The sequence below is a fragment of the Scyliorhinus canicula genome, chromosome 7 (assembly GCF_902713615.1).
Source record: "Scyliorhinus canicula chromosome 7, sScyCan1.1, whole genome shotgun sequence".
Lineage (NCBI taxonomy): Eukaryota > Metazoa > Chordata > Chondrichthyes > Carcharhiniformes > Scyliorhinidae > Scyliorhinus > Scyliorhinus canicula.
This window is the reverse complement of record NC_052152.1, coordinates 190,650,972-190,664,849: the sequence shown is the minus strand read 5'-3', so window position 1 is coordinate 190,664,849 and position 13,878 is coordinate 190,650,972. Positions and strand designations below refer to the sequence as shown.

General features: G+C 45.7%; 1 protein-coding gene across 1 annotated transcript in view; it reads left to right on the top strand.

Annotated features, from left to right (window-relative positions):
* The window catches only part of sgk2a (serum/glucocorticoid regulated kinase 2a), a 50,036-nt gene extending 39,985 nt beyond the window's left edge, over nt 1–10,051 (top strand). Inside the window, exons 11-12 of the mRNA XM_038803554.1 lie at nt 7,326–7,415; nt 9,324–10,051. Coding sequence (XP_038659482.1) covers nt 7,326–7,415; nt 9,324–9,482 — 249 coding nt within the window. The 3' untranslated portion in view covers nt 9,483–10,051. The remainder of the gene's footprint in view (nt 1–7,325; nt 7,416–9,323) is intronic.
* Nucleotides 10,052–13,878: the final 3,827 nt, after the last annotated feature.

Genomic DNA, 13,878 nt, shown 5'->3' with positions numbered 1-13,878 from the left:
TACAACAAGGAGAAATGCCTTTTCCGCACAACCAGACTAGCCATCCTCGGCTATGCCGTGGAAAAAGGAGTTCTAGGACCCGACCCGACCGTATCCCCCACTGCCCCAAGGCCCTGAAAAGGTGCCTCGGGTTCTTTTCCTATTAGGCCCAGTGGGTCCCCACCTACGCAGACAAAGCCCACCCACTTATCAAGGCCACCATCTTCCCACTGGCGGCTGAGGCCCACCAGGCATTCAACCACATCAAGGCAGATATTGCCAAGGCCGCGATGCGCGCGGTGGACAAGTCCGTCCCCTTCCAGGTGGAGAGCGACGCGTCAGCAGTCGCCCTCGCCGCCACCCTTAACCAGGTGGGAAGGCCAGTAGCAATTTTCTCCCGTACCCTCAACTCCTCCGAAATTCAACACGCGCCTCGGTCGAAAAAACAATCCCAAGGCATCGTGGAAGCTGTGCGGCACTCCCCGACGGCCGACAGGATACGGGTTCCCTCCGTAACCTGGCACCTGGAGGTTCTACTACCACCGCCACCCCAATTTACCCCCCCCCCCTCCAACCTACGTGCCCAGCGCCCCCGCCCCTACATGGCACCCACACCCCCTCCTGCCCCTCCTTCTTCTTCACCAACCCACAGGAACGAAGCTCCAGAAGACACATTCCCGGAGTCCACATCTGTGCCGCACCGGCGACTTCACTACCCATGCCCGCACGGATGAGTTCGACACCCGGGCCAACTGCAATACCAGAGCTTCGGCGATCACAGCGCACGATCAGGGCGCCGGACAGGCTGAACCTATGAAACCTTCACCCCCGCCAGACTTCAATTTTTTAACAGGGGGTGAATGTGGTGAACATATTGCATTAACCATTCACCATGTATTTCACTGTACCACGCTGTTGCCCATGTAGTCTCCACCTAGGGACCATTATACGATATTACATAGAATGTATCATGTTGGTGCCCTTGTGGGCTCTGCCCTGGCTCCGCCCCTTGAGGGGAGGTATAAAGAGCAGCATCCCTGTAGGTTGCTCTCATTAGCAGAGCAGTCGCAGGCAGGCACTGTTCTTGTCGATTAAAGCCACAATTTACATCTACTCTCTGTTTCGCGTGAATTAATGGTCGCATCACATGTGAAGACCTTCATTATCTCAGTTTTTCTGTTAGTCTTGAGCCTGTAATGAATCAGTCATACTTTAGTTAGAAGTAATTTTCTTATTTCAACGGTCACCTGTCACTTTGCCTTTCTCAAGGCTGCAAAGCCCAAATCTCCCATCTTTCCTAATACCTCAGTCCTTTAATGCAAGAGATCAACCTTTTTGTCCTGCTCCGTATTACCTCCAGTGTTAGATATTAAGACCACAAGACACAGGAGCAGAATTAGGCCACTCGGCCTATCGAGTCTGCTCCTCCATTCAATCATGGCTGATATTTTTCTTATCCCCATTCTCCTGCCTTCTCCCCATAACCCTTGATCTCCTTATTGATCAAAAACCTAACTATTTCGCTCTTAAAGACACTCAGTTATTTGGCCTCTACAGCCTTCTGCAGCAAAGAGTTCCCCAGATTCACCACCCTCTGGCTGAAGAAATTCCTCCTCATCTCTGTTTTAAAGGGATCGTACCATTAGTCTGAGAATGTGTCCTCTGCTTCTAGTTTTTCCTACAAGTGGAAACATCCTCCCCACGTCCATTCTATCCAAGCCACACAGTATCCTGTAAGTTTCAATAAGATCCACCCTCATCCTTCTAAACTCCAACGAGTACAGACCCAGAGTCCTCAAAAGTTCCTCATACAACAAGCTCTTCATTCCAGGGATCATTCTTGTGAACCTCCGCTGGACCCTTTTCAAGGCCAACACATCCTTCCTTAGAATCAGGGCCCAAAACTGCTCACAATACTCCAAATGGGGTATGACCAGAGCCTTATGTAGCCTCAGAAGTACATCACTGGTCTTGTACTCTAGCCCTCTTGACATGAATGCTAACATTGCATTTGCCTTCCTGACGGACGACTGAACCTGCACGTTAACCTTAAGAGAATCGTGAACAAGGACTCCCAGCTCTCTTTGTGCTTATGATTTCCTAAACATCTTCCCATTTGGAAAATAGTCTATGCCTCCATTTCTCCTTCCAAAGTGCATAACCTCACATTTCTCCACATGGTTTTCCATCTGCCACTTCTTTGCCCACTCTCCTAGCTTGTCCAAGTCCTTCTGCAGCCCGCCTGCTTCCTCAATACGACCTGCCCTTCTAGAGATCTTTGTATCATCTGCAAACTTAGCATCAGTTCCTTCAGTTCCTTCCTCCACATCATTAATGTATATTGTGAAACGTTGTGGTCCCAGCACCGACCCCTGAGGTACACCACCAGTCACCGGCTGCCATCCTGAAAAAGACCCCTTTATCCCCACTCTCTGACTTCTGCCAGTCAGCCAATCCTCTATCCATGCCAGGATCTTACCCTTAACACCATGGGCTCTTAACTTATTTAACAGTCTCCTTTCTGGCACCTTGTCAAAGGCCTTCTGGAAATCTAAATAAATCATGTCCATTGGTTCTCTTTTGTCTAACTTCCTTGTAACTTCCTCAAAGAATTCAGATTTGTCAGACATGACCTCCCGTTGACAAAGCCGTGCTGACTCAATCCTATTTTATCATGCACTTCCAAGTATTCTGCGATCTCATCTTTAATAGTGGACTCTAAAATCTTATCAATGACCGAAGTCAGGCTAACCGGCCTATAATTTCTCGTCTTCTGCCTCCGTCCCTTCTTAAACAATGGTGTTACATTAGCCACTTTCCAGTCCTCTAGGAACTTTCTGCCTCCAGTGATTCCTGAAAGAACATCACCAATGCCTCCACAATCTCCTGAGCTATCTCTTTTAGAACCCTGGGTTGTAGTCCACCCGGTCCAGGTGATTTATCCACCTTCAGACCTTTCAGTTTCTCCAGAACCTTCTCCTTAGTAATGTCCACTGCACTCACCTCTGCCCCCTGGTTCTCCTGGAGCTCTGGCATCACACTGGCGTCTTCCACCGTGAAGACTGATGCAAAGTAACTATTCAGTTCGTCTGCCATTTCTTTGTTTCCTATTATTACTTCTCCAGCCACAGTTTCCAAAACTCTCCCCATCTCCCTTTATATTACTAGACAGCTTGCACTCATTATTCATCCCCCCCCCCCATTGCTTTTTTAGTTGTCCTCTGCTTGCTTTTAAAGGCTTCCCAATCCTCTGGTTTCCCACTAACCCTCGCCACTTTGTATGCTTTTTCTTTAGCTTTTATGCTGTCCTTGACTTCCCTCGTCAGCCATGGAGGCCTTCTCCTCCCCTTAGCATGTTTCCTCCTCCTTGGGATGAATTTCTGTTGTGCCTCCCGAATAACCCAAAAAAATCCTGCCATTGCTGTTCCACTGTCTTCCCTGCTAGGCTTCTTTTCCAATCAACTCTGGCCAGCTCCTCCCTCATGTCTTTGTAGTTACCCTTATTTAATTGTAATACAGTTCCATCTGAGTGCAGCTTCTCCCTCTCAAACTGCAGGGTAAATTCTATCATATTGTGGTCACTGCTCCCTAAGGGTTCCTTCACCTTAAGTTCCCTAATCAAGTCTGCCTCATTACACATCACGAAATCCAGAATTGTCTGTCCCCTAGTAGGCTTTGTCACAAGCTGCTCCAACAAAACATCTCTTAGACATTCCACAAATTCCTTTTCATGGGATCCACTACCAATCTGATTTTCCCAGTCCACCTGCATATTGAAGTCCCCATGATTATTGTAATATTGCCTTTTTTACATGCCTTTACTATCTGCTGATTTATTTTCTGCCCCACATCCTGACTACTACTAGGGAGCCTGTACATAACTCCCATCAGGGTCGTTTTACCTTTGCGATTCCTCAACTCTACCCACAGAGATTCTATGCCTTCTGATCCTATAGCGCTCCTTGCTATCGGTTTAACTTCATTTCTTACCAACAATGCAACCCCGCCCCCTTTGCCCATCTGCCGGTCCTTTCGATAGGACAAATATCCTTGGATATTTAGATCCCAGCCCTGATCCCCTTGCAGCCATGTCTCTGTGATGCCCACAACATCGCACCGGCTAATTTCAAGTTCATTTACCTTGTCCCGTATACTGCGCGTTTTTAGGTACAACACCCTCAATCCTGCATTGACCTTGGAACAAATGCTGGTCTTGTCAGCCATTCCCACATTCCATGAAATAATATTGACCACCTCCCTTTTCACACTTGTCATCTCTTTTGCTCTGCCTGAGGGTAATGTTGTTCTTTTATTTTGGTTCTCTATTTCCCTTTGAGTTATTACACCACCTGAGCTCACATTCTGGTTCTGATACCTCTGCTGTGTCACTGACCAGGTCTGAACACTATCAAGGTGCAGTGATAAAAATATACCTTTCAGTTTGAGCATAATTTCTTTGCTTTATACTCCACTATTTTAGCTACGTAGTTCTGTTCTTACCTTTGATGATTACTGCTCAGTAGCAGTTGGATACACTGGAGTGTTAAATCTATTAAGATTCCCAAGTGGCTTTCAATTTTATCACCACCAATTTCAACAAAATTGATGGTCTATGTTTGAATCTGTTTCCTTCCGATCTGGAGTATTTTGTGATTGCATTCAATTTAAGCAGCAATTTTCGGTCGCTTTAAAATTTAAAAATATTATTTCAGGGAATGTGGGAATGGCTGACAAGACCAGCATTGTTGCCCAACCCTATAGCTCTTGAACTGAGTGGCTTGATAGGCCATTAGAGTGGTAATTAACCACAGTAGGCAAGGATAGAAAACTTAAGAGCAGAAGAGGCCATTCAGCCCTTTGAGCCTGTTCCGTCATTCAAGAAGATCATAGCTGATCTGGTTGTGGTCTCAGCTCCACTTTTGCCCTCTGTCCCCCATAACACTTGACACTCTTGTCTATCAAAATTCTGTTTAACCCTGTCATGAATAAATTAAATGACATAGATGCCACTGCTTTCTGGGACTGGAGTCCCAGATAGAGCAGGCAAGATAAGGATGGCAGGTTACCTTTCCCAAAGGACATTATTGAACCAGGCGAGATTTTAATGATAAGTGGTGATAGTTCCATGCTCATCATTACCTTCTCAAGGCAATAAATTCTGGCCTAGCCAGCGACACCCACAAATGAATGAAAAAAAGATATTGAGACTGGTTTTCAACTCCAAATTTCATTAGTTGTATTTAAACTCCACCAGTTTCCATGGTGAAATTTGAAGCCATGTTCCCAAACGCAATAGCCTGGAAGTCTGGATTAGATTCCAAGTCATTGATGTTAATTGAAGGCTCAGCGGTCCAATGCCAATTCTAGGAGTAACCCCTCTGTAATTTATGGCTCCTAAAAATTAATACCTGGGAAATTAAATTTTTTTTGACATTAAAATTCTAAGATAGTCGTTCATCTTTAGTTCACTCAGATCAGTTGTATTTCCTGGTTATTGTGGTGAGAGAGAACGGACCTACATTCAAAGCTCAGTGAAGAATTCACATTCAAGAACTCTGAAAAAGGGATTGTAAGAATCCCCAAAAATTCAAGTTTTTAAAAATTAATTCATGGGATGTGAGCATCACTGGCTGGGTCAGCATTTAATGCCCATCCCTAACCGAGTGGCTTAGTAGGCCATTTCAGAGGACATTTAAGAGTCAACCACATTGCTCTGGATCTGGAGTCACATGTAGGCCAGACAAGGTAAGGGCGGCAGATTTCCTTCACTAAAGGACATTAGTGACCAGATGGGTTTTTAACGACAATCGGCAATGGTTTAATGATCTTCATTTGACTTTTAATTCCAGATTTTTATTGAATTCAAATTGAAATGAAATGAAATGAAAATGAAAATGAAAATTCATACGAACATATGAAATAGGAGGAGAAATAAGCTAATCGGCCCTTCGAGCCTGCTTCGCCATTCAATAAAATCACGGCTAATCTGTTTGTGTTGTGTTATGTGTTCCCCATTTATCCCCAACAACCTTTGATACCCTTGCCCAACAAGAATCAATCTACCGCCGCCGTAAAAATATTCAGTGATCCCACTTCCACCGCCTTCGATGGCAGAGAGTTCTAAAGTCGCACAACCCCCTAAAAGAAAACATTTCTCATCTCTGTCCGATAAGGGTGAGTCCTTATGTTAAAACAGTGTCCCCTAGCTCTGGACTCATCCACAAAACGAAACATCTTTTCCACGTCCACCTTGTCCCAGCACAGACCCCTGCAGACCCCACTCGTCACATTCCCCTAGTCAGACAAAGACCCATTTATACATACTCTCTGCTTTTTTTGCATTGTTTTTCAATCCAGGCTAATATGTTACCCCCTACACCATGAGCTTTTATTTTTTGTTTTATTTTTTGTAATAACCTTTGACGTGGCACCTTATCAAATGCGTTCTGGAGGTTCAGGTACAGCATGTCTACAGGCTCTCCTCTATTGACTCCACATTTAAAGGACTTGGTTAGATTTCCCTTTCATAAAGCCATGTTAATTCTTCTCAATTACCTTATCCTTGTGTAACTGCCCAGCGATAACTTTAATGATTGGTTCTGGCACCTTCCCCACGACAGGTGCCAAGCCAACTGGCCTATAATTTCCTGTTTTCTGCCTCCCTCCCTTCTTGAATAGAGGGATTATATTTGCTACCTGCCAGTCTGAAGGAACCCTTCCAGAATCAAACGACTTTTAGAAAAGTAACACCAATTCATCTATTATCTCATCGGCCACCTCTTTTCAGATCCTAGAATGAAGTCCATTGGGACCTGGAGACTTGTCAGACCATAGCTCCATCAGAATGCTCAGTACTGTGTGATGTTCAAACCAGAGTCCCCAGAGCATTAACCCTGGTCTCTAGATTACTGTGACATTGCCGCCTCCCCATTACATCGCCACCTCCCCAAATGCTGTCCATTTAACTTGCTTTGCTGTATAATGCTTTCTCTTAATAAAAAAACAATTCTAGCCTGAAATAAATGTTCTGTTGGCATTGTACTTTTACACCTTTTGGAGAAATTGGGAATATTTTCTTGGCACTCCATAAACAAGTCGATTGTTATTCCCGAGGAATGCTTCAGCCCATTGATTTCATACATAAGATTAAGTTTGGGTTTATATCACCCTCAATCATAGTTATAGATACTGCCTTTTACAATTAGCACATGCAAAGTGCTAGGTAACGGATCTAACCATATCCAGACCTTTAATCCAAAAAACAGAATTTTGATTTCAAACGTTAGAATGAGGCTTAGAGAAATGACCTTACTTGACTAACTTCACTGTATTTTCTCTTGTCACAGCTTGATATAAAAAAACACCTGTTCTTTTCACCCATCAACTGGGAGGATCTCTACCACAAGAGAATTACCCCACCATACAATCCCAATGTGGTATGTTTTCTGGTTTCTGTTGGTATTTATATTTGTTGAGTTGTATATATTGTTGTGTGGCATTTCACAAGAGGATATAACGCTACAGAAATCTGCTTGAGTGATGGTTCACAATTGGGCACCCAACTACCTACTAACACTGACCATGGGGATAGTGGGACTGGTGTACTTCAATCTGATCTATATTGCACAATGTGAAGTTGGGTTGCTGTTCTTGTGTCTGGGTATGGTTTGTGCCTTTCTTCTCCAGTAAGTTCATCCTAGATAGGATGTGTTTTAGTGTTTGTGGTGGGCAAATTGTTGCACAGAACAGGTTGAGACCACTTGCTACTTTTCAAACTTTAGGTGCAAGTCGAACCAAACTCATTTCATCTACAGTAGTATGTTCACATAGGTGCTTTTCTAATCATGGTTTATGGTAATGAAGAGTTTCGTAAATGCAAAGCAATGCACCTTCTCACTTCTAATTGTAGGAATTCCATAATGAGAAGTATGCTTTCCCAACCATTGGAAATCTTAAATAAGTGGCTAAGTGAATATAATCAGATTAGGAAGTCAGTTGAGGCTTTTGAGACTCCTGTTCAGGATTATTCGATTTGCAAGTAGAATAAGTAGGCAGGTGTGTCTGCCTGGCCAGGATCTGTCCATCATTCATCTAGTAGGAAAATTGGAATTTCTTTTGGGGTGCAGCAATTTTGGTATTGATTAAAGAAAGGTTTTTTCACTTTTCACTGCATGTGGTTTTGTAAAGGCTTATTTCTAGATTTAATTCCATTTCTTCTGTGTCCCAGGCTGACACGTACAGGCTCTCTTTAAAATATATAAAGGCTTAAATTGCATAGCCATCATGCGCACATGTTCTGGGCATGTCCAAGGTTGAGGGGCTTTTGGCAGGGATTCGTGGATGTCATGTCTGAGGTCCTGGATGGGAAGGTGACTCCAAGTCCAAAGGTGTCAATATTTGGACTGTCGGAAGATCTGGGAGCCCAGAGGGAGAGAGAGGCCGACGTCTTGGCCGTTGCCTCCCTGGTGGCCCAGAGATGGATTCTGCTGGGATGGAGTGACTCGGAGCCTCCAAAGTCGGGGGTTTGGGTTAGCAAGTTGGCGGGGTTTCTCAGGTTGAAGAAAATCAAATTCGCCGTAAGGGGTTCATTGCATGGGTTCGCTCGGAGGTGGCAGCCATTCATCAACTTCTTCAAGGAAAATTAGTTTGTCAGCAGGGGGTGGGGGGTGTGGAGGCAAGGAAGTGACGAATAAGGGTAGGAAAACCAATGAAGGAGTGGAGATGGAGTAGTTACATGGACCATGATAGTTAGGGTCCGTGCTTTTGGCGGGGGTGGGGGGGGGGGGGCGGGGCGGCAGCAGGGGGGGGTGTAGTGAGGGGGGGCGGAGATGGCTATGTGATTGTGGGTTTTTTATGTTTGTTGGATTTTTCCGTTTAAAAGTATTAAAATTATAAATGCTTTAATAAAATATTTTTTGAGAAAAAATAATAAATTGCATAGCAAAATTCAAGTTGAGGTCATGAGAGGGAAAAGCTGCATGTAAGACTGCACTCAACCGCGACTACAAACAGTACTTGTGTGGGGAAATGGTTGGATGTAATGGAGGGTGAGGGGGGGTGGCGAGAGGAGATGTGAAGAGAAAACGTCATCTTGCTAAAATGCAATTTTGATTATTCTTTTAAGATCTGTCAAGACATTATAGTGAGCTTTACAATGGTTAGTCCATACAATAACTCACATGGAATCATATAAAGAGACAAAAAGTATGTTCACCACAGAAAAGCTATGTCTCACTGATTTAAAAACGGGATAAGAGAAATAAACTTACCAATTCTTAACTCTGGATAAGAACATTGTGGAGGGGAAAAAAAACCTAGCTTCACAATGTCCTTTTTTTTTTCAGGCTGGCCCTGGTGACCTACAGCATTTTGATCCTGAATTCACACAAGAAATTGTTCCTAATTCTGTGGGACGCATTCCTGATTCTACCATTAACAGCCCAACTGCAACGAGTGCATTCCTTGGATTTTCCTATGCTACTACCGATGATAATTTGAGATGACAACTAAGTATTTGGTTAAACTGAGGAATTTAAATGGGCATTACTATCAGGAAGAAGATAATGTCACTGAAACTAAATGCCTTCAGCACAAAACCTCTGGGGAAATGAATGTTTATTTTGAATGAAAAATGACTTGCTTGCAGTTTTCTGAGCAGTATAATGCTTAAAAATGTGTGTTTTTGGAACATTTCTTGCAGGTCAGTCTCCCATTAGTGTACAAACATGTCCTGCACACCTCAATTCTGAATATGTATGGAAATGGACGCACACATGGGTAAAATGTCCTTAGCTTTTCTGTATCTGTTTTGCTTTAATGTTGGGTATTTCTTTTACCATTCCATTTCTCTGTGACATCTAGCTGTGTAATATATCGCGCTGTTAGCCTTGTATGTTCCTGTCATTATAAGCATGCAGACTTAAATACGTGCTATTGATATTGTTTAAAACAAACCTAAAGTGCACAACCTCCACCACTAGTTCCTGCACCTCAGAATTTAGCTGATCTTCTTCAATATCGCTTCTTAGGGTAAAATGACACTTGGTGTACTCCAAGCTGTTGGTTCATCTCGTATGTTGTGCAAGTATTCTTTCGAATCCCAAATATTTAAGTTTCTTGAAATTAGAATTTGTTGTGTAGGTAAAATTATCCCTTACACTCCACACCCTTGAAGCCATTTGGAAGATGCTATTATGTTCATCATCTTGCCCAGGGATCAGGTGTGCTCTATTCTGCATCCTGAATGATGGACTAACCAATTGGATATGGCAGTAGATACCCCCAAATCCAATATTATAGTTTTCCCTGACTTGAGAATTTTCAAGATATTGACTGGAAAATAAAGGGTGCCTATCCCAATTATTGATTTTAGTTCCTGCGACCTTTCACTCCATTATCGCCATCGGAAGTCCACACACATACATCTTCTACCCCTTCAAAGAGCCGACTCATCCTCGTCCTTGTAAGGTGTGCTCTATACACCACGTTTAGCTGTATCAGCCCCAACCTCGCACACGAGGTGGAGGCGTTCACCCTCTGGAGCACCTCACACCAGAACCCCTCCTCCATATCCTCTTCCAACTCTTCCTCCCACTTTGCCTTGATCCCTTCTAGTGGTGCCTTCTCCTCCTCCAAAATAGCCCCGTAAACCACTGATACTACCCCCTTCTCCAGTCCCCGTCGTCAGCACCTCCTCCAGCAATGTGGAAGCCAGCTCTACTGGGAAGCTCTGTATCTCCTTTCTGGCAAAGTCTCGAACCTGCATGTATCTAAACATTTCCCCCTGCTCCAGCCCATACTTTGCTCCCAGCTCCTTCAATCCCGCAAAACAACCCCCAAGAAATAAATCTTTTAGTGTCCGAATTCCTTTCTCCTCCCATCTCCGAAAATTTCCATCCCACTTCCCTGGCTCAAATCTATGGTTCCCCAGAATCGGCATTTCCTTTGACCCAACCCAAAGTGCTGTCGAAACTGCCTCTAAAATCTCAACGAAGCTATTACTACCAGATTCCCTGAGTATCTCCCCAGAGCTGTCGCCAGCGCCTTCGATCCCGACCCCCTACCCAAACTCTCCGCCATTCTGACCCAGCTCCGTACCTTCTCCACATTTGCCACCCAGTAATAATACATCAGGTTTAGAAGACCCAAACCCCCTGCCTGCCTTCCTCTCTGTAGTAGCACCTTTTTGACTCCTCAGATATTTTAATTCCCACATTTTTCTCTGCCCATATGCAGCAAGACCTGCACAACATTCAATCTTGGGCTAATTGCAAGTAACATTCACCCACAGTTCACCAGGCAATGACCACTTCCAACAAGAGAGAATCAGACCATTTATCTTTGACAGTCAATGCTGTTACCATCACTAAACACCTCCGCTGTTGAATTTCTGGGGGTGACTTCGGTGGCAGTCTTGAGGTCATCCTCGCCCACGGAGGCTCCTGCTTGAAGGCTTCAGTTTTGGCCCTTACTGCCCGGTTAATGGGCACTTTGCTTGCAAAAAGTGCAGAATAAGTGGAGGGAGTTGGTTTCTCCCCCAAAGTGGAAATCCGGCAGTCTACAACACCCGGCAAACGTTGAGTAAAGCCTTGGCTCAGGAGGTGGAGGGTCTGCATGGTTCAGTAAATGAAAGAATGGCAGAGTTGGGCACGGTCATCATCGCCTACCACACCGCCTGTGGAGGAGTTGATGGGTTTTATCAAGGGGACTTTTGGCATCATCAGAAAGAAATGCATGAGGACTGGTCCAGGGCGATTGAGGGTGCAGTAGCCCCTCTTCGTGGGACTTTGGAGCAGGTGGACAAGTGCCTGGAGTTGCAAAGTGCAATGATCCGAAAGGTGAAAAGTGCAGGGTCGGACCAGAGTGACCAGATTGTGTCGGTGGAGACGATGCTGGAAGAGACCTGCATGTGCTGAGGGCGAAGGTGGATGGCCAGGAGAATCGCTCCAGGCAGTAGAATCTACAAATCGTAGGGCTGCTGGAGGGGCGGAGGGAACGAGTGCCACAGACTATGCCGAGAAAATATTCATGAAGCTGGTCGAGGAGAGCATCTTCGATAAGGCCCCGGAGATGGATCGTGCCCACCGGTCACTATGTCATAGGCTGATAACTGGGGAGCCGACGTGCGCGGTGATCGTCCAGATGCACAAGTTTCAGGAGGAGAGCATTCTGAGGTAGCTGGGAGGGCAATCAGATCTGAATTTACCAAGACATTGGAGCCGACCTGGCCAAATGGTGGGCGGGTTTTAACAAGGCCAAGGCGGCGCCCTTTCGGAGCAAAGTCAGGTTCAGGGTGTTGCACCCGGCCAAACCCTGGGTGACTTTCAAGGGCAAAGAATGTTATTTTACGACGCCGGAGGACGCAAATGGCTTTGTCAAGGAGCATGGGTTGAGGAAGGGCTGATGGTGGGAACTTTTCTGTTTTGGTCTTGATATGCATATGCAAGTGTTATGCTGTTTTATTTTGCACTTTTGGTCTTGCTTTTGCTTTGGTCGATGAGAGGATGGTTCCAAGTTTTGAGTTTCTTTCTCCTGCTGGAGCAAGGAGGGGGGGGGGGGATCTGGTGGGGAGAGGGGGCCTGGTAAGGGTTTCCAAAGGATGGAGGTGGGGGAATCAGAGTGGGGGGGGGGGGGGGTGGGTTCTTCGTGATCTCCAGATGGCAGTTGCCATGCTAGCAGTAGATGCTAGTAAATGGAAGCAGTGTAAGGGAGGAGGCTGCAGCGTGGAACCAGACGTGGGTGGGGGGGAAGTGATTAAGTAACAGGGTGGAGGAGTGGACTTAAGGGGAGAGGGGGTGGTGTTTGCAGGGTGGGGGTAGGGCAGGGGGTTGCGGGGTGGGGAATGCGCTGGTGATGCAGGAGAGGATGGAGGGGGTGGCCATTTGCGGTGGGCCCAGACTAGAGGGAAGTTTGGTGGCAGGGAGAGATTTGAGTTAGGTGGGGGTCCCGATGAGGATAGTGACGTGGAACGTGTGGGAGCTGAATGGTCCGGTTAAATGGTCTCAGGTATTCACACATTTAATATGCTTGAGGGCAGATATGGTCTTCCTACAGGAGACATACCTGCGGGTGAAGGACCAAACGCGGCTAAGAAAGGGATAGGTGGGACAGATGTTCCACTCGGAGTTTGACTCCATGTCCAGGGGGATTGCAATCGTAAAAGGGTGATATTTGTAGTGGTCAGGGAGGTGCAGGACCAAGAGGGAGGTTCATAATGGTGAGCGGTGTCTTGTCGGGGGCGGCGGTTGTTTTAATAAGTGTATACACCCAATTGGGACAACGTGGACTTCGTTAAGAAGATGTCAGCATCCATCCCGGACTTGGATTCATAACAGCTGTTATGGGGGGGAATTTCAATTGGGTGATAGACCCCAGGTCAGATAGCTGGAGCCCCAGGTCAGTGGCCAGGTCGAGTATGGCGAAGGAACTGGGGGTATTTATGGACCAGATTTTGGGTGGATGGGGGGGGGGGAGGGGGGTAGGGTGGGTGGATTCATGGAGGTTTAGGCATCCGGTTTGGGCCAACGACTATTTCACAGGTGCGGTTGCTGTATGCCGCTCCCATGGCAAGTGTGAGGATGAATATGATGAATTTGGGATATTCATCTATTCACTGATGAATAAAGAAGGGGTAGAGCGGGTAAGAGACTTGATCATAGAGGGGAGGTTCACGATGCAGGGGAAGTTCCAACTGCAAAGGGGAATGAATTCAGGTAGATGCAGGTGTGTGACTTTGTATGGAAGGAGCTCCCCTGGTTTCCTGAGCTGCCAAAGTATATGCTATTGGATAAATTCCTAACTCAGGATGAGCTGGGGGAAGGGAATATTGCAAAAGTTTAAGGGTGGTTGTTGGAAACATAGAAGGCGCCATCAGAGGAGATAAGACGGAAATGGGAGGAG